This window comes from Musa acuminata, chromosome BXJ2-10 (genome assembly GCF_036884655.1).
Source record: "Musa acuminata AAA Group cultivar baxijiao chromosome BXJ2-10, Cavendish_Baxijiao_AAA, whole genome shotgun sequence".
NCBI classification, from domain to species: Eukaryota; Viridiplantae; Streptophyta; class Magnoliopsida; order Zingiberales; family Musaceae; genus Musa; species Musa acuminata.
In genome coordinates this window covers 31,951,395-31,971,464 of record NC_088347.1, presented here as the reverse complement: position 1 = coordinate 31,971,464, position 20,070 = coordinate 31,951,395, and the positions used below count along the sequence as shown (strand labels likewise).

The following is a 20,070-nucleotide window of genomic DNA, read 5'->3' as shown; positions in this document are numbered from 1 at the left end:
GCTCGCGGGAGGCGCGAGCAGAGGGAAGGCTCGTGGGAGGGCTCGAGGGAGGCGCGAGCAGCGGGAAGGCTCGCGAGAGGGCTCGCAGGAGACGCGAGCAGCGAGAGGGCTCGCGGGAGGGCTCACAGGAGGCGCGAGCAACGAGAGGGCTTGCAGGAGGCGCGAGCAGCGGGAAGGCTCGCGGGAGGCGCGAGCAACGTCAGCGGGAGCAGCGGCAGCGAGCGACGAGATCGCGATCGCGATCGAGAGCGGCAGCGGCAGCAGGTTAGTGTTGGGTTAGGGTTAGGGTTGGGGTTATATCGGTTTAGTTGGTTCGATTGAACCAACTAACAACCGAACCAGCACCGAACCAGACCTAAGATTCTGGTTCGGTCGCCTTGGTTTACCCAGGTGCTCGCCCGAAGCGCCCAGCGCCTGGGCTCGGGCGAGCGCCCAGGCGGCACCTGTTTAAAGCGCGCCGCCTGGGACATTAGCGAGGCGCTCGGGCCTCGCCTCGCCTCGCCCGAGTGCCTGGGCGAGCGCCCGAGCGCCTTTTGCAATCACTGCACGTGACAATCTCTAAAACAAAATTCATTTTCTACTCTATATTTTTCTTGTTCTGTACTTCACTGATCTTCGCTTGAATAAGGAGACTGTCCTTCAACACCAACTGATATAGAAAGTTTATCAAAGTGGAAGAGTTTGTTTTTCTTTTTGTTTCTTTACTTGATCTTTTAAGTTTATCAATTCCTTGCATATTCACTATACTCACTGGGTTAGAATTTTGTACATCAATATTGATCCACGGACTACACCATGAATGCTCAAATCCTTGGTTTCAAAATCGCATAAGCTGAAATTTTATTAAATAAGAGAAGCTTGCTTCCTAGGCTATAAAATCCATAAGCATGTCGAATTATATAGCATAAACAGATCATTCCCCCTTGGTGTGGCCAGAAATGCCAAGATTCACACAAAGGACAGGATTGTTGTCCTTCATTCTTTTGGCACCATTTTTGTCTGTTTTCCAATATAAAAGCCTAAAAACTGAGAAAGCAACGAACAAGAAACACAATTTTAGCCCCAGTTTAGCGCCAATGTGAAGGATAACAGTAACTGACACATGTGCTAGGGCATAATTTCATAAACATTCAATCACTGTCACCAATCAAACACCATTGGCAAAACTTATACTCTGGGAGAACCTACACAGCACAATGACAAACTAGCATAAAACAGCTAATATCAATGCAATAGGGAAGTTGTGAACTAACTTGAATATTAAATATTCTATTCTCTTCAACTAGCTATATGAAAATCTAAATGTTTCCCTTCTTTGATGGATATTTAGGACACACAGGGACTCGTACACAGGAATGCAAGAACCATATTGAGATTTTACCAACAATCAAAGATCTGACGAATCTAGAAAACCAAAAAAATCTAAGGCAATTATCAATTACAGGTATAAACCATCTTTAAAAATTAAAAAAAACTTCTTCCAGAGGGCAAATGAAGCAGAAAATAAATCAACTGGATAAACAATGGTAAGTAGAGACATAGCAAACCATTGATGGAAAGCTCCAAAATGATTACATTATCTTGTATCAATTGTCAAAGGCAATGAGTCCAACTGCAACCAAAAGCACAGTGACAAAATTATTTGCACAAAGCTTCCAAACATACCTCGTACCTAAAGAAAATTCCTTATCATTGGTTACTTGTACTCAAAGCTTGGAATTGGTGTACTGGGCGTATCGAAACTCTCCAACGCCTCAGTCTTGCTGCCACCACCCTGCAAATCATCACCTTGCTTCTTCCCACCTCCAAAGAAACCTCCAAACCAGGAGGAAGAAGATGACGAGGAGGTGGCACCGACAGACTCATTTGGTTGATACCCCACCTGTGAAAACCCCCCAGTCGCGGCTGACGAGGTTCCGGCCGCCCCAGTCATCGCTGCAATGTTGGGCGGCAACCCGGCCGGGATGGGATCTTCCATCGGTGGGAGGTTCTGGGGGGCGCTGAGGACGCGGTTAAGCATGATGCCGGCACCCTCTATAAGAGCGAGAAGGATGCCGCCAAAGAGAGCGGAACGGGCGGCGGGGCCAGCGCCCTGGCGCATCTGGAGGAAGCCGCCAGTGGCGGCGCCGGCGACGATGGAGTTCCAGGGGTCCTCCTTCTGGCGGAGGTAGACCATGGAGCAATCGAAGGCAGAGAAGAGACCGCCCCAGACGGCGAAGCTGCCGCCGACGCGGGGAGCGTTCATGCGGACGGCCTGCACTCCGCCCGCCAGACGCTCCCCGTTGGGAGAGTTGTAGAGGCCCTTGATGAAGTGGAAGGCGGATCCACCCACGGCGCCCATGCCGAAGGCCCCGCCAACGTCGTCCAGGATGCGATCCGGGCACGGCTCCCGCGAGGTCTCCGGCGTCCCCATCGCTGCTCGCCGCTGCTATTCCTCTCCGATCGATCGCCAAGAAGACGAATGCGAACGCGAGCGAGCGAGCGACCGACCGACCGACCGAGAGAGAGAAGGAAGCCCTAACCCTAATACAAGACGAAGCGAGACAACAGAGTTGGGCGGCGGCGGTGTTGGCGAGTCAAAAGAATCCGAGTTTTGCTGGTCGCGATCGCGGTTCGACAACGGATCCAACGGTGCGTGATGCATTAGTGGTTCGGATGTATTATAAGCCCATTCCAAGCTCTCCAAATGGGAAGAAATTGAACTAATATTATTTTACATATTTACCCTTGCGTAGCTTGAAAACCTCACATTTGTCCTCTAAATATTAGTAAACAGATACATACATCAACTTCTCCTGTTAATATCCATACAAAACTTAGTTTAATCTTTATTATCCATAATCACCAGTAGCTAATTTATACATTGAAATTAAAATTATGAACATCTTAAATTTCCTTTACCACCATTTAAATGTATATACTGAATATATATATATATATATATATATATAGAGAGAGAGAGAGAGAGAGAGAGAGAGGTAAATGTAAAATAAATAACCAATTAGCAGCAGTATAATTGCAGATTTCATTTGCATTCAGGACAATTTCCTTAAAGAATTCTCTTATTTATGTTTTTTTTTCTCACAGAGCATCCTTCATTTCTGTTTTTTTGGCATAATTTTCTTTTTTCTGTTAAGTGATCAAAAACACTTTTGCGAAGATACTTTGTATTTCATTAATAAAAATCACAAAACTTATAGCCATCAGTATAAACCAAACTGAATCTTTGCAACATCATTCATATAGATTAAAATCTCCATAAACAGCAAAACAGTAAAATCTTGGGCATCCTTTCTGACATCAGAAAGGATATTATAAAAACTCACAAAGATTACAGACATCCATATAAACCAAACTGAATCTTTGCAACATCAGCTATATAGATTAAAATCTCCATAAACAGCAAGACAGTAAAATTTTGGGCATCCTTTCTGATATCAGAAAGTATACTACTTTCATCTGTGTGCATAGAATAACATCCAAAGAAGGCTCCACAGAATGCAAGTGCCTATGCACCACCAGTCTAAGAATGATGGTATTACCTAAATACTTATGATTCAGGTTTACCTGAATTCCTAGAAACACTTGAAGTCAGTCCATATACCTTGTTGTGACATTAAGAATCAGTTCGTCTTGGACTTCAAAAGCATCCGGCCCTTTCTTAGAGCTTGAAGATCCTGGAAGGAAGCCTAGGCAACGCAACACCAGATGGTCAGTCATCTATGGATTCTTTTGATCACAAAAATGCTAGACAAAGCACTGATATTATCTCTCTTGCTAAGAATCACACGTTGTCCATGAGTGGCAGACCTGTTCCATTTGGTGACTTTGAAGAAAGCCCATCAAGAAGAAACAAGTTCTGTCGAAGCAACTCTTTTTTCTGATAAAATTCTCGCATTCATCCTTGTGGATGGCTTCTTGCTCTTCTTGCTGAGTTCTGCTTTTCTGGGGACTGAATGTTGTGTGATGCGTATTGGAATCCCACCAAGATCAAAATCCTCCTTCAGAGACTTGGTCAAAAATCTAATATCTGTGTCTGCGAGGTGTGTTTTCCCACTCAAAAATGCAACAAATGTTGGTGGGCGAGCCTTGACCTGAGTGAAGTACTTGATCTTAGGTTGGGTTGCTTGATCTTTCCAGGAGTGCCGACTCATCACCTATACATGTAAATAACACATCTTAGACCAGAAACACAAAAATAAAACTAGAAATTAACATCTTTCCTTCTTAACTACCAGTAAATAATTTTTTAATGTGCATGATCGGAAAATAAATGTGCTTGGGGATTAACATGGAGACTTGCAGAACAAATTTCAAGGTGATTACTGAATACAGTTACAGTTATAATAGTGAAATACCAACCAAGAGTATTTCAAAAACCAGACGATGGAGATCTTAGTTCCACAACTATATCATACAGGAGGTGACACTGTTTTACCTTACGCAACCAGCGATTAAGGCGTGCTGTGGGTAATCTTAAACACCACTTTTGATATGTGTCCACTACCTGATGCATGACAGCCACCCTTCCCCTTCCCTCCAGTGCTGAAACAAAGACCACTGGTATTCCCGTAACCTGTGACATAACAAAGAAGAATTATTGGTTACATAGGTTGCTTAAGCGTTCTTTTTCTTTACGGTTTTTCTTAACACAACAGAAATAGGTATACAAACAAAAAAGCCGAAGGCATTAGGAACCAGGTTAAGGTAAAAAGTTGAGATACATATGGTTTAAGATAAATAAAGTTAGAAGTAAGCTAGCTGCACTGTTCCAACTGCAAGAATCAGAACTGAGGCAAATAAACTGCCATCTCTTATAGTCACCTCCATACATAATTGAAACATATGATAGGCAAACCTGTGGTAGGACTGTCTGGATTTCTTGTGGAACAGCCTTTATGACTTTCTCACGCAATATTGAGTTGTGTTTCCCCCTAAGCAAGTCCATCTTGTTAACAATCACAACCAGAGCACGGCCTTCTTCTACTGCTTGGCGGGCAATAACAACTTCAGAATGTTTCATGCTGGTCTTAGCTTTTGCAATCTGCATATTAACAGATAAAAAAGTAAAAAAACAAGCTACCAGATAAACTATTTACAGAAATTACCAGATGAGTTTAGATTATGGAACTGAAGCAAATATATTAGGTATCTAAAAAAGTCATGGACTACTTTAATTTTTCTTTTTCTTGAGACCACACGTTTTCAAACCCACAGGAATTGCAATTGGGTTTCTTGGTCACAAATTCTCAACTTACCAACTACATACGACTCCAGCATCTGCTAACAAGTCTTATTTTGGCATATTTTCTTTACCTCTTTTCCATATATATGACTACAGCTGAGCAGAATTGGTCCAAAATGAATGTTCCTTGGTATTGCCATTACAGACATTATCTAATTCAGAGAGATGGCAGCTTTTATCTTCCAATGAAGAACTAAAATTTCAACATATCAGCATGCCTACAGACATTTTTTCACCCAGATAAATGAAACACTTGCTTATCCGCACAACGAAAAAATTAAACTTCAGGTTTTTTCTTCAATAATATATTTTTTTATATTGCATTATCAGGATATTACAGAAAATAACTTTCAACTGATACAGATAATGATCTAGAAGTTACAGGTAGAAGACTCACTCACTGTACAACTCCAGCACATTAGTAAATTATAGATCTCTAGGCATCTGAAGTTGTAAACCTTAAATGTGGCATACCTCCTCTGCATCTAGTACTACAGCTATTACATGAGCCCTCATAAGATTTTTTCTTGTTTGCATAACGCTCAAGGAGGCAGGTCCCTTTTCTTTCCCTGATCTCTGTAACCAACCAGCAGTGTCAACCTGAAAAACAAACCACAATGGTTATGTAGCCTATAAAGCATGTGCCACATACATGGATTAATCCCGAATGATGATATGAATCAATAATGATGAATGGTAATAAGACGCACATGGCCATAATAATATAAATGCAATATTGCAGTTCCAAAACAAGCAGGGGGTGTACAACACCTTATGAATATTCCTATAACTGTCTTTCTTATCTGTGGTTAAGAATCAAAATGGAGAAACACCATCATCAACAATGATGCCATATTCACAATAATTTGTGGATGACAATATGGATTCTTTCATGCCATTCAGCTCTAGTTAATGTCATTTCATTGGATAATCCATGTGATAGGATGTCCCATTTTATTGTTTGTTCTATTTAGCCAGTGTTTCATGTCTTCTTCTACCTCCTCCAACACATAATTTATATGCATCCACCTCATCTTGCGGGTGCATTTAAAGGTCCTTTTTGGACACTCTCAAACGACCTTAAATGACTTTTCACTTGTTTTATCTTTGATTTGCACTATATCAAAGTCTTCAAACATAGAATTATTTGCATTTTCCATCTTTTATAGTGGCATAGGCATTTGTCTCAAAACATAGACATTTCTCAACTCAGTTATGCAACTACTGGATTTATTGTTTTCTAACATGGAATCCTTAAAGCACAGATGACATTGTGCATGCCCTATAAAACTTTCCATAATCAATGAAATGGCATTCATAGGATATTGTATTATCAAAGCAAAGTTAGGCAACGATTATGTTGATAACCACTTATTATAATTAGAATCAAATATCCAATTTCAACTAAACAAACAAATCACAAAAATGACTTGTCGCGAGAAATGGTCAAAAAGCGAACTACAACAGGAAATAAACTGTTAGAACGAAGATGCTACAGAAGTAAATAGGAAACCTGTTAATTTACCAAAAATACAGTTCGCTCTTCAAATCTGAAATGAGCTCTGATTGAATCCCTTGTCAAACCAGCCTCTGGTCCAACCAAAACTCTCTCTTCTTGTAACAATGCATTTAGCAGGGTAGACTTTCCAACATTGGGCCGTCCAACAATTGCAAGTTGCAAAGGTGACTTGCAGTCCCCGTTATCCTCTGCGTCTGATGAAATAACATCTCGGGCATGATTATCTGAAGCCACAACTTATTAGTGGAGCTGACAATGGTGGAAACCCAAGCCATCAAAAAGAGGATTTGAATCAAAGCATTAATCACATCCAAATAGTAAACTAAAACCAAAATTACTGCAGGTTTTGCCTAAACAATACAACCAATAATTCTTATACAAAACAAGCCTGGATTAACAAAAGATAAACACAACACGGCCATCATAAGAGCCCTGAAAAGTCAAACTAAATAGACGAATGTTAACTGCATCAAAAAGGAGACAAATATATAGAATCTGGGTTTACTCCAAACAACATGAATCTCAGTGAAAGGTATGAGTTCAAATTTATGCACCTGAAGTGGCACCTTAGTATATAAATTCAAATAGATAATTGCATCGTTTCTTCATGAATTATTGACGACATAAATTATTAAAAATACAGAAACATAATTAAACAATGGGAACATAAAGGACCATAAATAAGGGAAATGTTAGCTGATGCATATGAATCACCTAGCTTCACACCTTCTCAATTTATCTTCGACAAGAGAATTCAACATATATCACTAATTTTTTCTCAATTTAAACTGTTGCTGCTGAAAATTTTGGATGTTAGAGCTCATAACATCATCCAAGCATTTATTTTTACAAGGTTTTTAGCTGATGCACAACTCAAGAAAAGAAGACTTTAAAGAAAGTAGGGAAAAAAACTATAACTATATAATTGTGCACAAACTGTTGTCAATCCTCTGAAGTAGTAGGCAAATGCCAAACCATGGCAACTTTAGAAAAGAGATGGATTTGAATAAAATCCTAAACTGCTAGCCTACAAGCACAAATGCTTGTTAGTCACATTTTAAGCTCATGCTACCACAAAGCAACAGTTACTCCTTTTTAAAGTTTGCCTTAACTGAAATTTTCTAAGAGAGTATAGCATAAAACAGTAACCTATGAGGCTATGACTTGCCAAATTTATAGATCCATCTGCAAAATGTCTGATATATCTCATGCAGTCTTGTCATGCACAGATTCACTTGATAATGACCATCAATTAGGTAAACAAAATAGAGTATAGATGAACTTCAAAGTCTCAACTTTATTTGCTTGTTATTATCCATTAATTGAAAAAGCAACATAGAGCATAGACAACCTTTAAAGGTCTCAATTATGTAAAATACGTTAGCTGTGTCTGATTCCAAGGTGCTGGTGAAAGACATGCAAAAAAGTTGCTTTTTTTGTCCTATTGCAACTTCATATGATTATCCTACTGCTAATCTGGAATCTGCTAGGTGATATGAGAAAGAATTGTCAAGCTGCACTAATAAACAACAAATTTTCTCCATTTCCCACAAAACACAATCCATGGAGGATCTTTGAAAGATTTCAAACAAGTTATATTTGTCACCGATAGTTTTTCATCCAAAGCTATGACTACTAAATATTAGCAATTCAAATTTTGCAACCAACCTAAATATAATGGCATGATAACGTTTAAACATCTAAATTATCATAGTTCAACATAATATTATCACATATTAGCACAATTAGCTAGAGATGAATAAATTCATATTACTAAAGGAATGTGAATAAAGTACAGATGATGTGTCCTTGTTTTTTGTATTCTTTTATGACTACTGGCAGATCCGAGGAATAATCATGTAAAGCTTAAGCTTGCAAACTAACAAAGAACACTAATGGGCAATTTGAGCATTTGTACATGCACCAAGGAAACAAAATATATTTGTTGACACCAAAAGCTAAATCAGAATCAACACACCGCTGGGAAGTTGAAGCATATAATCCTCCAACAATGGACAGAGAGTTTCATATAGCTCAGCCATCCCGAAACCTGTCTCCGCAGATATGGCAATTGGATCACCAAAGCCTAAAGTGTATGCTTGACCGGCCTCTGCAGTAAGCAATCCTTGGTCATCAAGTGACTCGGATTTATTCATGGCCACAATGGTATGAATACCATGCCCATGCTTCCGCAACCACTTTCCTACTTCCATATCAAGCGGCTGCAATCCATCCCTGAAAAGCAACAGTTCCACTAAGTAAATTCGTCCGCTAAGAGCTACTGGAGATAGACAGAACTGAGGAATCAAAACAAATTCAAGACACTAACCTCACATCTATCAAAAAGATTGCGATTTTTGTCCTCGCGAGTACGTTCCCAGTCATCTCAGTCGTCCTATGAAGAATACTACCTGAAGTCGCTGCCGTCTCCAACCCAGCCGAATCCAACACACGGAATCTCAAATCCCCCAACTTGGCTATGCCCTCTCTTATGTCTCGGGTGACATGATCATCGGGAGTGTTGTAAACAAGGGCCTCCCTCCTCCGAATCAAGCTACAAGAGCGACGAAGCAGAGCAAAACCAATTCAAAAAACCCCAGGTCACCATATGAACCCGAATCCATGACAAAGATCCCGCTCACCGGTTGAAGAGGGCGGACTTGCCGACGTTGGGCCGGCCGACGAGCATCACAGTTGGGAGCAGCGTCGGATCGACCTTGGTGAAATCCACCCTGGATTTCTTCTTCGCGCTCTTGCCCTTTTTCTTCGGCGGGTCACCCGGGGGCACCAAGGGAGCGACTTTGAGGTCATCGTTAGAGCGCGGTATTCCACATAGACCACGGTGCGGGCAGCGAAGACACGGCGCCGGAGGTCGGAGGAATCCGCAGAAGGGGGCAAAGGCAGGTCCTGAATAGTTCTTCGGGGTCAGCGCGATGGGAGAAGCCGGGGGAAAAGGTCGAGGATTCGAGAGGTGGAAACTGAGAGAAAGAATAGATCTGCGGCTTCTTCTCGAGATGGTTCGGACGAAGGCGACCGCCATGCGTAGGAAGAAACGAGGAGGTATCTTTTCCTCCTCCTTAGGGCCGCGATGGGGATGCGTCCGCGTCCGCGTCCATGGGAGGGACACCAGCTCGAGCGGCGACGAGGAGGGTTTAGGAATCACATAGAACCAGGGAATGGTGACCTCGACTCACGGATCTCAACGCATCAAGCGCCACATCGTAGCCGTTCAAACAACGTGCGGACTCCATGTACTTCCAAAGGAGCTCATCATACGGTCCATAAGGCTCACAATGTATTCATCAATGTGGACTCTAAAAGAGGACATCACACCGCCCATAACGCCCACTATTACAAAGACCATAGCCCAATTAATCCGAGTAGAGTAAGACTTGAGGTCGCGTCAAAGAATCTCATCCACGCACCGCCCCTTCCCTCCCCTCCCCCCGCTGTGCCACGCGACGACGGCACGAGCTCATCGCCGCCTCTCTCGCCGCTGTTGACGGCAGTGATGGCCCCATCCTCCGCCTCGGAGAGACCACGCCGCGGCGACGGACTCCCCTTCTTGTGCTCCGCCGGCCGCTCCATGCAGTCTCTCACCACCAACATCCTCTCCCACCTCCCCTTCTCTCCCTTCAACCCTAGCCGCACCACCCCCACTACCAAATCTCCCATGGCCACTCCACCGGGCGGATCTGCCTCCGTTACCTTGCCCCTTCTCCTTCCCCCTTCATCCCTCTCCTCCTCCGCCGGTTCCTCCTCTCACCCTGGCATGAGCCAGGGCGCGGCGTCGCCGTCGCCGTCGTCGGCTATCAAGAGCTTTACCTCGGGGGTGAGGATAGAGGGGCTCGTCTCGAGCTCCAAGGCCGGAGGTGGCCCTGCTTTCGTCGGGCAGGTCTTCAGCATGCTTGATCCCTCCGGCAATGGGCTCATGACTGTCACCACCCGATTCGACATCCCTTTCCTCTCAAAGAGGTTGAACCATTCCTTTTTCTATGAATTGGATAAGGTTATCAATTTCAGTCTTGTTCAAATCTCATGGGATATTGATGAGATGAAACAAGACCTATCTAATTTCGTTTTATTAGTATGATTTTGTGTCAGTGTGACTCGTATAACAGGACGTCAGATGACCAGGAACTGCTAATATATTGTCAAGATCCTGATAGTCTAGATTTCATTATGGTCTGTGTTTCCTATTCTTTAACATTAGCAATCTGTGTGATCCCCATTAGGTTTCCAATAATGGGGTGTTCATAGAGCTGTTATACAGCATGGGTTTCAGGATCTGTAGCATAGATTTTTGTATATTGAGGTTATACAAGTTGCCCTCTTGTAGTGTCGCAACACTCAGATTCATCTTTTGAATGACTGATAAAATTTTAGCTTTCGTATAATTAACAAATTATATAATTGTTTCTAAGTTGTTCTCTACAATTTTTTCTGATGTTTGATCAAGTGTAGTAGTGTGAATAGGTTTTCTTTGCTCTTCTTATTCCAATTGGAAGATCCTGTTATATGATCATGCTGCTTAAGCAACTTGTTAAAGTCACACTTAGGTAAGGAGATTGTTTATTTCATTTGGCATAGGTTGGTGTGGTAATAGGCTTAGGTATTTTAATTTTTATGTGTGCTGTAAAGATTATCTAGAGTTGCATATCTTTGTGGTTTCATTTTCTGGCATTTAGCATCTTTGTTCCTATCATCCATACTTCCTTGCTGATATCCTGCGATGACATCCACAGAACAACCGCTTTTGCTCAGTAACATGAAGGAAAAATATCATATCGTATGAATGTGTTTTCTAGTCATCGTATTGAGTCTAAAGACTATACTTTTTCATATAGGGCACCAGTGTGGATCAAGAAAATACTTGCAACAGTTTCAAACAACGAACAGAAAGGCCCTGTTTTTCGATTTTTCATGGATTTAGGTGATGCAGGTAAATTTTACAATTTTTGGCAAGTTTCTTTCAGACCCCATTTCCTACAAACACTTTTTTTAGTTTAATTTCAAGGAAGCATTATCTGACCTTGGTTCTTCTTTTCTTCCAGTTTCATATGTTAAACGCCTTAATATTCCAACTGGTATGGTGGGTGCTTGCCGCCTTGATGTAGCATATGAACATTTCAAGGTATGGTTAAGTTGATCTGCAACCTGTTCTTTTTTTTTTTTTGAACTTTTCTACTTTTAATTTCATCGCAAAAGATCATGTGATACTTGCATGCCATTCGTTGCATGCATTATCGTTATTGCTCTAGTGATAGTTCTGAGTTGGTAAATTGATACTGTTATAAGTGCTATTACATAGCTAAGGACAAGCTAGTCCTTTTAGTTGTAGCAGATATTAAAAAATTGAACTTGTAGTCTAATAAAAAGAAGCATAAATTTGGAAAATGGACTGTATTTTAGTATTTTAGGTTTGATATTTTGGAATTATCTTTTCTAGGTCAATATGGAGCCCTAAATGCTCAGATCAACACCAAAATCAGCCTAAGGCTTATGGTTACAGTTTTTTAAGTTTTTCACTCCACCTCATAGATTTCTGTCTTTTTCTAGCTAGCCAATGATGGTATGCAGTCTAAACTAGTGTAAATTAAATAATGGGTTACTTTTTTGTTTTTCTTTGGCAGTCAATGTTCTTTTACTAATATCCAAATTTGAATTTATCTGGATTTTTTAAATCAGATTTGAATTTTAACCATCATTTGAATCTGTCTGTCTGAGTACCTGGGAAAAACCTATGAATTCAATCAAATCCAATATGGAATGTCTGAACAATAATCTGTCTTTATTTGGATTTGAATCTGGTTATGATTAGATATTATCTGATCCAATTTTTACCCTTTGCTATGCATGTATTTTGTCCAAATTTAGGTTTGTTTGATGTAGTTTCACAGCAACTACTTTTGAGGAGTTGAATTGAAATCCCATCGAGAGGGTTGAGGCCTCCATCTTAACATCTCAAAATCAGACATGGATGCTCCAACTTGAAGATTACATATGTTGAACATGATCTATAACACACAAAATATTTGTAAAGCAAAATTTCTATGATTTAAAAATATTTTGGATGTTTATTGAATTAACAAAAATCGAACAGTCTAAGAAGTATTGATGCATCAAAATATGATGTAGAGTATTTCAACTGAAGATCCAAGCAATTTATCATGATTTAAATATTGTTGGATGAATGATGAATCCATCATAGAATTCTTAACTTATTTTGGTATTTTATTTTTAGTCAAATTTAGAAAAAGTTCCATTTGATGCTTAAATTATTTTGTTATATGTTTTATGGCCATTAAAATAACAAAAAATGAACAATCTAAAGAAAGTATTGATGCATGGTTGTATGATCTAGGTTATTTAAAATAATGGTACAAACAATTGATCATGATCTAAGTACTGTTAGATCAATGCATATAAGAGTTTAACTTATTTAATCTGATTCCATTGATTAAATTAGATATTTTAGTGTTGTTAAAAGTTAAAACTACCTGTTTTTTATTTCTCTCTATGCATATGCTAGAATATTTTAAAAAACATGAATATTCAGTTTTAGGGTTTTTTAGATGTAAACCATATTCAATGGAGTTTACCTTCCAATTGGAGCCCTGTTGATTGATTTTGAGGTGATAGAATGATGACAATCCATCAACAGATCTTAATCTCAACTCAGTTATGAGATTCTTTAGTCTCATGTTAACTTGTAAGAAGGTATATAAATTTTTTTGAGAGGTTCAATCACAAATAACTACTTTTAAGTTTCGAACTAACTTTAATGTAAATTAGCATTTGGTTGTATGTATCAACCACACTGTGCCTATATTTTCAGCTATTTGGGCATATCTTCATTTCTTGGTATATCTGGAGTTATTTTCTGTCTTATACCATCTGAGATGTTATTTTGAAAAACCTTGCTTTTATTTGCATTTAAAATTCTGCTACTCTTTTTTTTGCAGGAAAAGCCCCATATGTTCCAATTTGTTCCAAATAAAAAACAGGTAAACTGAAAATATCTTCTTATATTCTTTACTATTATGATTACACATTTCAATGACATATTTGCTGTTTATACAGGTAAAGGCAGCCAATAAGCTTCTTAAGCAAATCCCTATGAAACATGGGAAAAGAAGGGTTGATGGTGTTCCTGTCTTTACAGCCCAGAATTTGAATATTGCTATAGCAACAAGTGATGGACTAAAGTGGTAAGAACTAAGAAGTATATAGAGTTCATCTAATATCACCGTCATGGTATTTTGGAACAATAATGATTGTTTTATCTCAACAGAACCTTCTATTTCTCTTATTTTTGCTGGTCAATTTGTAATTAGATTGTATGCCTGCTTCGGTATAATCTTCATTTTTTCAATTAAAAAAGAGAATGTTGATTTATTTCAAATGCTACCTGGGATCCATGGTGGCCACCATGACAGTGGGTATCTGTAATCACTTTGAACACCTTGAGTCACTATGTTCTGGTCCAAGTGCCTTGTACAACATTTTTTTTCTTCTCAATGTTTCCGTTAATTGGGAAATCATTTTACTTTTTCTTCATGTTGATATCTGTGCTGAGACAAATCTGACATCCAATGATCCTCTGTATACTCATAATTTTCAGGTATACACCATACTTTTTTGATAAAAGATTGCTGGACAATATTCTCGATACATCAATCGATCAACACTTTCACACTTTGATGCAAAACCGACACATACAACGACGGCGGGATGTTATCGATGATAATTTAACAGCAGATGTAGTTGAGGAATACAGTGACAGCTTGTTTGAGCCTCCAGAGGTTCTTCTGCTTCTACACATCATATCTGATCTTTACTTGGAAATATTCTTTATCCTTCTTTGACTATGCTTGCAATATATAATTGAACATACAGCATACCAACATCAACCTTGCTGTTTCTGAAGTACAGGTTCAAGAAATGATGGATGAAATGGGACAATATGGAATACCACTTAGCGTCATATCAAAGGCTGCAGAGATTCAGCTCCTTGATGTTGTTGACAAAGTACTTCTCGGGAACAAGTGGTTGAGAAGAGCCACTGGTATTCAACCCAAGTTCCCTTATCTGGTTGACTCATTTGAAGAACGGTATGTAAGTTGCTTTCTAATAGGCTCTATAAGTTCAGCTTGCAAATTAGTTGGTTGCATATTAACTGATGCCGTTCCTCAATTGATATAGTTGAAATATTTCTCATGTTCTTGGGTAACTAGCATATTGGTTCACATATTTGTTTCTGAAGGACAAGAAATTGTTCCAAGTTCTAGCGCTCTTTACAGCCTATTCGAATGTAAGAGGTCAGTCATAAATGCTTGCTTCTGAAATGTAAGGGTAAAGCAAGGGGTTGATATTTGGTGATTTTTATTATAATATATTATATACTCATGGTTTATACTGGACTAATATATTGTAAAGAAACAATAACCAACTAAACATTCTTTCATAATTTACTTTTGAATCTAATTCCCATTCCTTGTTGATCTACCATGGATCAAGATTTTGCAAGTGGTATTGCATGGAAGCCTGTTGGTCATCATGGTCTTAGTTACGTTGACATACAACAGAGTTAAGTGAGGAATCTTGCTGGAGATGCTTTGCTTAGGTATCATGATGGCAATTGACTTTTTAGGGTTAAAAGGGACATCTAGCTGGAGCTGCAGAGCTAGATTAATTCAATGTCTTGCTTAGGTATTATGACAACAATTGATATTTTAGGATCTGGTTTGTAATTTGCTAGGGTGCTTGGAGAAGATGCACTTTAGGATTGTAAAGTCTTGTATTAGATCTATGAAAAAAACCCTCTCTTGTTGCCTTTCCTGCTGCTACATGTCAAATATAAATCCTATACCTCTACAATGACTCTGAGATGCTCCATCTGATTCCATCATGTTGTATGCAAGAAAGCCTTGTTTGATTATTGATCTATTATCATTTATTTTGTCCTGGTCATGACACTCTCCCGACTGCATGTTAAGATAGTTTTTGGTTTGGCTTCATTATGGTATGTGGTTATTATCATCTCCTTGGTGCTCTTTTCAGGAGTGCCACTTCATCGCTGAGGTCTTCTTTATTGGCCACCACAGCTCCTAATACAGAAGGCTCTGATAGCGAGCAACCTGATGTGCAATTTGATGCTTCAAGGTGCGGTTCAGACGATAACCTACAAGGATGCCAGGCTCAGTCATCACGTCAAACTGGTTTTCAATTTCCATTTTCAAACTTGTTTCAAAATCCCTGGTCAAGACAACAACAAAAACAGCAAAATTTCGACAACCAGATGAAGTTAAATGCTAGGTTTTGCATTGTTCTTGCTTTTGATTCTTAATTTTGTCTTAGTTTGTGCATTTCATTATTAGTTTGACTGTGTGCCTAGGTCTGAAAGTGGTGCTATGAATGAATTATTGCTGAATCCCCTTCTTCCAAAGATCACGATGGTTGGCATCTCAATGGGCGACGGCCAGATGAACAAAGCAAACTTGAAGAAAACAATGGAAGACTTGACAAAGGAGTTAGAGCAAGCAAGTCACAGGTCCAAACTGATCGAAGACATGGATCCCCTTTTCATAGCAAACGTGGGTGATTACTCTGGCGTCACAAGGCTGAGTTCTTCGTGATGCAGAAACCACGATCAAACTATGGTGATCATTATCCATTTTTGTTTCATGCTTTATGAGTATACTCAGAAAAGGGTTTCACTCAGGAGGCTAAGCAATAGATCTTGCAGAAGTAGGGGCCAGCTCGGATTGATTACTGATCCAACTCAACTCCTTGATATCTGGATGTGTCCTAACAGGTGCGAGCTAACCATGAGCACACATGCGGTGGATATCGATTGTTCTCAGTCAATTTTGGATTGGCACCTATCGTTTCCATTGGTTTACTGTGTTGTAGCTTGGCAATATCCGTTGCGATGTACAGTCCCTGGAAGATCACACTGGAGGTTTGATGTTAGAACGCATGCCTGATGGAATCAACACCAAAATCATCTACAGGATAGTTGAGTAGCCCATACTGAAGTGTGTCCTGTGCCATCCCAGAATCCATTTCTGCAGAAGAACCTCCTTCTATGTTGTAATAATTGGAGCCAAATGTTGGCAACAGTTGTTTGCACTACTCAAATGCTCTTACCTGTAATGCAAAATAATGGAACAACTCTTTTTTTTTTTTTTGCATCATTTGATTACACCAGCTGGAATTCTCTTTTGGGTAGAACTATTGGCAGGAATTGATGGACAACAAATAATAATTAGATTCGGAGAGGCTCTGGTTCTACATTGCCACTGATTTTGTGAGCACAAAAGGCTCATCAAAGTTATGGAGACACTGTTGGATGCTTTGCTCATAGATAGATACTATTGCTGGTGTGCAGGGCATATCCTTCTTTCTCTGGTCATTGGAATGCCGCATCTCCAGCAGAAAGTGGTGTGAACTTTTGATGGACGAACGAGTATTGACCTTCGCATTGGGAGGAAAAGGATCGTTTGTGGTTGTGAATTGATGGCAGAGTGAAGCATTTTGGGTTTTTATTGGAAGTTTAATTTCCTTGCCGCAGGTTTTTTATCCTAGTCAGATAAACCGATATCTTCTTTATGATTGGTGAGATGTGGATTACTTTTAAATCTATTGTGTATTTACTTCCAAATCTAAATACGCTCCTTTAAATTGTTTGAATTTACTTTAAATGGGGGAAACTCAAGAATGGAATTCTAAATCATTAATTTTCTCTTCCAATAATCATATGTATATGTATAATAGTACAATAATATTGATGTATAGGAGACAGCGAGGACGCTTGCAATTGGAGCTAACCGTGGGCCCCAATATCTCCTCCAATCACGGCCAGCCGAGTCTGAAATGACAAAAATAATATGGAATTAGCACGACACCAAAACACGTCCCGTGTCGCTGTGCGTCATCGCATTTATGTTACTCACGACTTCTTCTTCTTGTCACCATCCTGACTCACTGAGTGCCTTTGGATTCTCCTTCCATCCCCTTCTTTTCTCTCGCTCTCTCTCTACCTCTTTCTGCTTTATCCTCACCCCTTTGACTTGGGCTCGACGGTCAAGCGCAGGAAAAGTGAAGCCGGTTTCTCAAAACCACTCTGGTTTTGTGCAGACCTGCAGGGAGATGTGTCTCCCAACAAAACGCCTACCTTCTCCTTTTGCCACATCTCGACCCTTTATATATATATCTGTGTGTGTATATATATATATATATATATACGTTCCCATGTTTCCTCGGCACTCTCGGCTCCTCTTCCTCAAGCAAAAGTCAGCGCAGCTAGCATCTCTCTGCCTCCTTGGTCAACGCCGCCGTCTCGCTTTGCGGTGGGGGTAGGTAGGCGGTTTGCGGAGGTCAGTGGTCGGCGTGGACGCGAATGGCCGATGACGACTGGGACCTGGGCGCTGTAGTGAGGAGCTGCAGGATGGCGGCGGCGCCGAGACAGCCTTTGTCTTCGTCTCCTCTGCACACGGCGCCGGTTGAGGCGGAAGCCGAGGGAGGGAAAGGCGGCTCCTTTTTGGGGTTTCCTGATCTGTTCCGTGGCCGGGATGGTGTCTGGGAGTTGGAGGAGCTCTGCAAGCCCTTCTTCCCCAAAGTCCGGCAGCAGCTGCCGCGGGCTGCTGTCGCTGTGGCGGGGCCGCATCAACCGCCTCCGTCGAGGCAATCTCACCGGCCTGTCTCTCAAATCCCCCGTTCCAAACGAAAGTAAGGAGATATGTCATCATCCTTGTCGATCTTTTGTGGGTCAGATTGAAAGATTGGTCCTTTGGTTGAGCGATTCCAGGAAGAACCAGCAGAAGAAGGTGGTGTGCCACGTCCCGGCCGCTGGGCTCTCCTCCGACGTGTGGGCGTGGCGGAAGTACGGCCAGAAACCCATCAAGGGCTCTCCTTATCCGCGGTAAGCCAAGCTTGTCTACCTCCTTCCGCCCTCTGTGGCCTCATAGAAGCGAGAAAGGAGCTAAATTTGGCTGGGAAACAGGGGATACTACAGGTGTAGCAGCTCGAAGGGGTGCCTTGCCCGTAAGCAGGTGGAGCGCAGCCGGGCGGACCCGGCCATCTTCATCATCACCTACACCGCCGAGCACAACCACCCTGCGCCGACGCACCGCAACTCCCTCGCCGGCAGCACCCGCCACAAGTTACCCTCCCTTGAAGGAGACCACCCGCCCCCGGGCAACCCGTCCTCCAGTCCCCCGTCGTCGTCTACTGCCACCGGACTCTCCCCCACCACCCCGCTCACGAACTCCATGGAGGACGAGCTCCTCCGTCGTCGGCCAATGGAGGCGAAGGACGAGGACGTGGACGTGGACGTGGACGAAGAGGAGGGAATGATATTGGCGGACGACATGGAGGTCATGGGCGAGGACGACTTGCTCTTGGTGGGCGGCGTGGAGGAAGGTGCTAGCCCTGCAGCCAGCGGCGGCGGAGGCGTTCCTCGGCGATGACAGTGAATTGTGAGACTGCCTTTTCTCTCCGTCGCCATGCGCCATGGCTGTCTACAAGTAACCACGCGCCTGCCGCTGCTGATGCCTCCTCTTCTGTTCGTTCTTTTGCCGGCAGAGAGCAGAGAGAAACAAGAGACAGAGACAGAGGAGAGATAGAAAGGACTACCTATCACTGTTGAGGAAAAAGATTAACCTCTCTCTCTCTGTCGATTGCTAGCGGTTGAAAAGATAGAAAGTCTTCAACTCTATACACAATTTTGCTTCTTTTTAGTGTTTCCTTGTATTATATGAGGTATTTTTCCTGATGTGATCTTTGCAAACCTGCTTCTTTGCATCTTTGTCTCATCATCTCCTCAGTATACAGTCTTGGACTACCCGTGTCATCTAATCTCCTCCTCGACATCTTGGACAAGCTTTCATATGGGGAGAAAGGATAAGATTGGAGAAGCAGTCTTACTCTTCTAATATGATGTATTGTTTTCTTTTGATTAGACTTAAGTTACTGTAGTTAATGATCGCAGCATGGGATTGGCGAGTCCTAAATGAAGAGTTGTTCTTCCAATATCTTGGCAACATGAAGCATTATCTTTGTCATTAATAACTCAAACAAAAATGCTGGATTCCAAATGTCGACACTGATAAGATCCTTTGAGCAATCGATAGATAAACTAGAAGTATGTGATTCTATATGCCGAGAGACATGGCCGTGGGCTATAGGATAAAAGGTCCATAGCACACCCAGACAAAGATGAAGTGTCTTTGGATTGAGCATGCCACCAGGGTTTGCTGACGTCAAGTCATCAATGGCAATTTGCATATGGGTGTGTTCTTCA

General features: G+C 41.3%; 4 protein-coding genes across 8 annotated transcripts; 2 read left to right on the top strand and 2 right to left on the bottom strand.

The window, feature by feature from the left end:
- Positions 1–1,492: 1,492 nt before the first annotated feature.
- LOC135625205 (mitochondrial import inner membrane translocase subunit TIM17-2-like) lies at positions 1,493–2,619 on the bottom strand. Its single transcript, XM_065129639.1, has one exon. It carries the CDS (start codon positions 2,411–2,413, stop codon positions 1,697–1,699), a length of 717 nt encoding a protein of 238 aa, XP_064985711.1. The 5' UTR covers positions 2,414–2,619; the 3' UTR covers positions 1,493–1,696.
- A 737-nt stretch (positions 2,620–3,356) lies between these two features.
- LOC103968917 (uncharacterized) lies at positions 3,357–9,961 on the bottom strand. Its single transcript, XM_018819353.2, has 9 exons — positions 9,407–9,961; positions 9,094–9,318; positions 8,743–8,999; positions 6,771–6,988; positions 5,720–5,845; positions 4,859–5,044; positions 4,439–4,576; positions 3,811–4,157; positions 3,357–3,689 (listed from the first exon to the last, which is right to left on the bottom strand). Exons 1-8 carry the CDS (start codon positions 9,802–9,804, stop codon positions 3,843–3,845), a joined length of 1,863 nt encoding a protein of 620 aa, XP_018674898.2. The 5' UTR covers positions 9,805–9,961; the 3' UTR covers positions 3,357–3,689; positions 3,811–3,842.
- A 172-nt stretch (positions 9,962–10,133) lies between these two features.
- LOC103968916 (uncharacterized) lies at positions 10,134–16,952 on the top strand. 5 transcript variants are annotated; one of them, XR_670519.3, is made up of 11 exons: positions 10,134–10,739; positions 11,612–11,706; positions 11,819–11,898; positions 13,730–13,771; positions 13,848–13,975; positions 14,389–14,569; positions 14,700–14,878; positions 15,828–16,082; positions 16,162–16,426; positions 16,513–16,581; positions 16,680–16,952. XR_670519.3 is itself a non-coding variant. In XM_018819354.2 (10 exons), exons 1-9 carry the CDS (start codon positions 10,276–10,278, stop codon positions 16,400–16,402), a joined length of 1,665 nt encoding a protein of 554 aa, XP_018674899.2. In that variant the 5' UTR covers positions 10,134–10,275; the 3' UTR covers positions 16,403–16,426; positions 16,582–16,952. The 5 variants fall into 5 exon arrangements, 3 of the variants coding, with proteins under 3 accessions (XP_018674899.2, XP_064985710.1, XP_009380547.2); XR_670518.3 differs by having other exon boundaries at positions 16,162–16,581; XM_018819354.2 differs by lacking the exon at positions 16,513–16,581 and having other exon boundaries at positions 16,582–16,952.
- Positions 16,953–18,009: 1,057 nt separating this feature from the next.
- LOC103969850 (probable WRKY transcription factor 27) lies at positions 18,010–19,571 on the top strand. Its single transcript, XM_009383491.3, has 3 exons — positions 18,010–18,497; positions 18,577–18,690; positions 18,772–19,571. Exons 1-3 carry the CDS (start codon positions 18,169–18,171, stop codon positions 19,235–19,237), a joined length of 909 nt encoding a protein of 302 aa, XP_009381766.2. The 5' UTR covers positions 18,010–18,168; the 3' UTR covers positions 19,238–19,571.
- The last annotated feature ends 499 nt before the right edge of the window (positions 19,572–20,070 follow it).

Excerpts from the sequence above, each read along its gene's own strand:
- LOC103969850 (XM_009383491.3), top strand. The coding sequence starts at position 18,169 with ATGGCCGATGACGACTGGGACCTGGGCGCTGTAGTGAGGAGCTGCAGG. Across the intron at positions 18,498-18,576 it reads ATCCCCCGTTCCAAACGAAA|GAAGAACCAGCAGAAGAAGG; the intron begins GTAAGGAGATAT and ends GAGCGATTCCAG. Across the intron at positions 18,691-18,771 it reads AAGGGCTCTCCTTATCCGCG|GGGATACTACAGGTGTAGCA; the intron begins GTAAGCCAAGCT and ends GCTGGGAAACAG.
- LOC103968917 (XM_018819353.2), bottom strand. The coding sequence starts at position 9,804 with ATGGCGGTCGCCTTCGTCCGAACCATCTCGAGAAGAAGCCGCAGATCT. Across the intron at positions 9,000-9,093 it reads ATCTTTTTGATAGATGTGAG|GGATGGATTGCAGCCGCTTG; the intron begins GTTAGTGTCTTG and ends GTTGCTTTTCAG. Across the intron at positions 6,989-8,742 it reads TATGCTTCAACTTCCCAGCG|ATAATCATGCCCGAGATGTT; the intron begins GTGTGTTGATTC and ends TTGTGGCTTCAG.
- LOC103968916 (XM_018819354.2), top strand. The coding sequence starts at position 10,276 with ATGGCCCCATCCTCCGCCTCGGAGAGACCACGCCGCGGCGACGGACTC. Across the intron at positions 11,899-13,729 it reads TAGCATATGAACATTTCAAG|GAAAAGCCCCATATGTTCCA; the intron begins GTATGGTTAAGT and ends TTTTTTTTGCAG. Across the intron at positions 14,570-14,699 it reads GCTTGTTTGAGCCTCCAGAG|GTTCAAGAAATGATGGATGA; the intron begins GTTCTTCTGCTT and ends TCTGAAGTACAG.
- LOC135625205 (XM_065129639.1), bottom strand. The coding sequence starts at position 2,413 with ATGGGGACGCCGGAGACCTCGCGGGAGCCGTGCCCGGATCGCATCCTG.